This window comes from Plecotus auritus (assembly GCF_963455305.1).
Source record: "Plecotus auritus genome assembly, chromosome: 9".
Lineage (NCBI taxonomy): Eukaryota > Metazoa > Chordata > Mammalia > Chiroptera > Vespertilionidae > Plecotus > Plecotus auritus.
The window spans coordinates 136,816,847-136,822,561 of record NC_137783.1 but is presented as its reverse complement, the minus strand read 5'-3'; the positions used below and the strand labels follow the sequence as shown (position 1 = coordinate 136,822,561).

General features: G+C 40.4%; 1 protein-coding gene across 1 annotated transcript; it reads right to left on the bottom strand.

Annotated features, from left to right (window-relative positions):
- Positions 1-405: 405 nt before the first annotated feature.
- Positions 406-1,464, bottom strand: LOC308233759 (olfactory receptor 10AG1-like; the record flags this gene model as incomplete). Its single annotated transcript, XM_080640705.1, is given in 2 exon segments — positions 406-783; positions 787-1,464. Coding segments are annotated over 2 exon segments (1,056 nt in total).
- Positions 1,465-5,715: the final 4,251 nt, after the last annotated feature.

The window sequence follows — 5,715 nt, the reverse complement described above, 5'->3', positions numbered from 1 at the left end:
TTCAGTACCCTGAACTTGAGGAATAAACTGGTCTTGCAGAACTTGTAATCTAAATGCAGAGGCCATGGGACTGTGAACAATGCACTGCCCTGTGGGGGGATGGTTGTTATGCTGGTGCCAGGATGGGATGTGGCCTGACACCAGGGGCCTTCCTGCAGGGCCACGAAGTGGTCAGGGGGCATATCTGCAAGACAAAACCCCAGCAGGATATATATCTGCATGTTTCTTCACTCTGGTTTGGAAATTATTCCTGGAGTCCAATAGTGTTAATAAATGGGGTCCCTCCCTTTCTCTAGGAAGTGTCCTTGGTATTTCTTTGGTCTTCTGTAACAAATTGAGTTTGGAGTTAATTTGCTATTTAAAAATTAGAGCGTAGTTTATTTCATGTGACATACAAATATGACATCACTCGTCCAGAATAATTGAGATTCCTATCAATATTGTAGAAGAACCAAAACTAATGTCTGGAGTCTGTGATAAATAAGAAACACATTTTAGGAAGCTATAGCATAGACCAATCCATGTTGATAGGAATTTTCTTAATGCCACCGAAACATCTTTGTTTCTCAGGCAATATATCATGGGGTTCAACACTGGTATCTCAATGGTGTAAAAAAGAGAAAGAAATTTTTCCATCCCTGTTGAAGAACTGGACTTTGGTCTTAAATATGAAATCATGCCTGATCCAAAGAACAAAGCCACAACCATGAGGTGGGAAGAGTAAGTGGAGAACACGTTGGCTCGCCCAGTTGCCGATGGCAGTGTCAGGATGGTGGAGATAACTTACACATAAGACCCAAGAATCAACATAAAAGGAATAGTGACAACTAGAAAAGCAAGAACATAAATGAACATTGCTATCATGAAAGTGTCCCCAAAGGCAAGCCTAATGATTGGTGGTATGTAACAGAAAAAGTGATTCAACTGGTGAGATTCACAGAAGGGTAGAGAGAAAATCTGGTAGGTGAACCCTATGTGCACTGGAAGTCCAGTCACCCAACAGCCATCTGCCAAATGCATACACAGCCTATTGTTCATGATGAGAGGGTAGAGTAATGGCTTGCAAATGGCAACATACCTGTCATATGCCATTGCAGTCAGCATAAGGCACTCAGTGGCTCCCAAGACCAGAAAGAAATACATTTGAGTAGCACAGGACAGAAAGGAAATATTTCTGTTTTGTCTACAAAGATCTATTAACAATCTGGGGACAGTGACTGGCACATAACATATTTCCAAGGAAGAAAAGTTCTCAAGGAAAAAATACATGGGGTTCCAAAGGGAAGGATCCACCTTGATTATTAGAACAATGAGGCTATTTCCCATCAGAATAATCACATAGATGATCAAAAACACCCCCAAAAGGAATCCTTGCAGACTGGGAACATCAGAAAAGTCGAGCAGGAAAAAACCCATCAATGTAGTGTTGTTTTCCCATGGGGGATTTTGTCCTGTAGATTCCATATATGAACAAAACAGTTCCAGTGTAGAAGTCCCTTCAAGTCTCTGGCATGGGATAGATAATCCAGGTTTTTTTTGTTGGTTTTGTACTTTTGTTAATATGTTTGAAATCCAATATCTTAAAATTCCAATATGGCAAAACAGAAAACAATCTTAAACTTTATTTTTCCTGTTCATATTAACAACATGCACAAATGAAGAACACGGCAAAACAGACATGTCAGGTAGCTTAGTCTCGGGATAAGAACCTCTCCAGGTAACTTGTGAGACATTTTTCTCCTTCCCGCCCAAACTGCTCCATATTTGCTTTTTATTTGCATTTTTGTCTGCCTAGCACCTGCTAGTTTGCTATCTGTTTATTTCATCATGTTTGGTTTTATGTTTCCTCTGAGAACTTCATCGCAGATGACTGAAGAGCAAGGTCATCAGTAAGACTCCAGTGCAATCCCAGTTCAGGCCACATCCTGTTTGGTAAAGAGACTTAGACACTCATCAGAAAAGTAAGAAATATAGCCTTGTTCTATCATTAAAATTTCTATTTAAATATCACAGAAACTTATATGAGTAATAATATATCACAGCAAGTCCTAGGTTCATTTGAATTTTAGAATGTGAAATAAAGATATTAGAATTTGCTTTAATATGTCCTCAGCCCTGCCATGACACCCAACAATCTTAACAGCTTTACTTATATATTCTGACCTTTAGGTATACTTTAGAAGTAATTAGCTAAATTTAGGGCTTTATGGGATAATTAAAAAAGGGAAAGGTAAAATAAAATGTGTAAGGAAATTTGATCATAGGGTTCACCCCTGACACCAGACAAAATATAAAATTTGCTTTTGTACACTTTTTATATCTCTAAATATGTATAAACTCTTGAATACATAATTAATATGTGTTATAAATATAATATATATTATGTATAATGCATATTTAAAATAACCATTAGAAAACACAGTGCTAAATGCAGTGTAGGTTTAACATTTTAGACCAAATAAGTTTAGTCTTTCCTCCACTGTGTTGGACCCTAGACATCACTTTTATGATTTCCCCCCAGCCTTCATTGGTGCTAAACTGTGACCTTTTTCACAGCAAAACATACTCCAAGATCTACGTTGTCATGAGTTTTGAAGTTTTTCCTCCATTTCCCAGACTCCAACTTCATCTTCTCTTCCTACAGAATACAGTCTTCCTTTCCACCTACATAGAACACTTGGGCTTTTTAGGGACTCCATAATGTACAACCATGTCATTGCATCTTTCAAAATCATTAATGATATGAATTGTGTTTCTTACATTGTAGGAAGTGAGTGAAATGCTTGAAAGGTGGTATGAAATAAGAACACGAAGTACATTAGTGAGGGCAAGGGTGGAAGCAGGGAGATGAGTTAGAAGGTGGTTACAACAATCCATGGGGGTTAATAGTGGCCAAGACCAGGTTTGTAGTAGTGTAGCTATTATAATCAGTTTTCACAGGATTTACATAAACTTTATGCTCAAACATTTTCTTCTATTTTGACTCTCAATTTTGTCATACGTAAATTGACAATTGTCAGCCATGCCTGGCCGGTGTTGCTCAGTGGTTGAGCATCGACCACTGTGATTCCTGGTCAGGGCACATTCTCTGGTTATAGGTTTGAACCCCAGTAGAGGGCATGTAGGAGGCAGCCGGTCAATGATTCTCATCATTGATGTTTCTATCTCTCTTTTCCTTTCTCTTCCTCTCTGAAGTCAATAAAAATATTTTTTTAAAAAAGAAATAGTATTAAAAATAACACCTCAGCCACATTAGAAATTAAACATATTTATCATTCTTCATGTCTTTTACTCACATGTTTAGTGAGTCACCAAAATCATGTGAACACTGTCTTCTATCAATGTCTAGTCAGTTCCTTTCCCTCTTTTAGAATATAGTTAATGTTTGCTTGTTTTTTCCTATTGAATTTCCTATATATATACCTTATTAGACATTTGTCTTTAATTAAATTTGAGTTGAGTTTTGTATATGTTGTAAGATAGGGGTCCTTAATACATTTCAATTTAATTTTTGTGAGTGATGTAAAATAGGAATTCAATTTCATTTTTTTACACTTAGATATCCAGGTTTTCTGGTACCATTTATTGAAGAGGCTATTTTTTCCCCTTTGTGTGTTCTTGGTGCCTTTGTTGGCCATATATGAGTGGGTTTATTTATGGAATTTCTATTTTGTTTCACTGATCTATGTGTCTATTTGCATGCCAATACCATACAGTTTTTATTGCTAAGTTTTGTAATATTCAGGATGGGGGGAAAGTAGGTTTGTAGTTTGAGAATGCGAAACTCAAGAATTTATGCTTGAATTATTATTATTTATTAACTATAGGCCCGGTGCATGAAAATTCATGCACTGGAGGGGGGGGTCCCTCAGCCTGGCCTGCCCCCTCTCACAGTCCGGGAGCCCTTAGGGGCGGGAGGCAACCTGGTGATAAGGGAAAGGCAATGCCCCATCACACCTCTATTGCTGTCACTGCTGGCAGTGCAAGCCTGGGCTGGCCCTGGTTAAATGAGCCTTGGGCCGGCCCTAGGCATCTGGGGGGCTGAGGGGACTGGGGGACTCAGGAGGCAGGCTCACGGAGTGGCCGAACTCACCTGGGGGCGGGCCAGGCCATGCCGCGCACCTGCTGCCCCCATGGGGCTGAGGGAATTGGATGTCGCCATCTTGTGGCTGTGGGCACCACCATCTTTGAGGGCATGGCAGTCAATTAGCATATTCCCTCCTTATTGGCTGTGGGCACTGCCATCTCTGAAGTGGGGCAGTCAATTAGCATATTCCCTCCTTATTGGCTGTGGGTACCACCATCTTTGTGATGGTGTGTGAGTCAAGTAGCATTTCCCTCTTTATTAGATAGAATTATTGTATTATTTTACATACTAGTGGACCGGTGCATGAAATTCATACACGGGATGGGGGGTGTCCTTCAGCCTGGCCTGCACCCTCTTCAATCTGGGACATCCCTCTCACAATCAGGGACCGCTGGCTCCTAACCGCTCACCTGCCTGCCTGCCTTATTGCCCCTAACTGCTTCTGCCTGCCAGCCTGATCGCCCCCTAATCGCTCCCCTGCTGGCCTGATTGATGCCTAACTGCTCCCCTGCTGGCCTGATCACCCCCAACAGCCATCCCCTGCGGGCCTGATCACCCCCAATTGCCCTTCCCTGCTGGCCTGATTGTCCAACTGCCCTCCCCTGCCACAACCTGCATCCTCCGTCGGGACCCGCCTCCTCTGTGAGAGGTGGCGGAGATGCTGGGATTGGCCTCCTCTGCGCCACATGGAGCCACAGGACCCCCAGGCCTCACTGCCGGGAGCGGCCACTGGGCCCTGCCTCTGTTGTGGCAGTCATCTTGTGATGATGTGGCGTGCAAAGGTCACCTAGGCTTTTATTAGTATAGATTAAGAACTGTAAACTTACTTTTACCCTGCCCTGCAGTATGAAATCAGGAAGTGTGATGTCTCCACCTTTGCTCTTCTTGCTTGCTGGAAATTGCTTAGCTATAATGGTGTTCTATGTTGCTTAATGTATAATTAAGCCCAATGTAGTTGGATAATAGTTAATTCACAGTTTCTTTTAAAGTATTTTAATAAATTGCAGCTCTCAGAATACGTAGCAATGTGCAAATGCATTGTTATTGCTACTGGTGCTTTTTTCCTTACACCATTTATAAATGCAAGAATGCAACATCAGAAATCAATTTGAATCAATGCAAAGGGTAAACAGTCTTGCTAAAAACATTCTTAGAAAAAAACCACGAAATATTCCTGACAGGAACAATGCTTTCATTGACCAAGAAGGTGAGGAGAATGGAGTCACAGCCTGCATTTTTGATAAAGACAGTGAAATTAACAAGGGACAAATCACAAGATATCTGTGATTTCTACACTGGAAACAACCTCTTGGACAAAATTGGCACTCAGTGACTCAAGCTTTATACATATTTAGGTTCTTAGTAGCATGTCAGTGTCTTTAAAATCCTGTGTGTGAGTGCATGTGTGTTTCACGTCAAGCATATTGTTTTCATCTAAACAGATCAATAGTAAATAAATACTTTATTTCAGTCTCACCTGAAGTTAGCCTTATTTTCAGGAGAAAAATGTAATATATATTTTTAAAGAGAAAAAAAAAAGAAATAGGAAAAGTAAATTTTGCAATTTTAGTTATCACTAGTAAAAAATCACTGGCAATGGTCCATTTAAAAATAAGATTTTTTTTTTG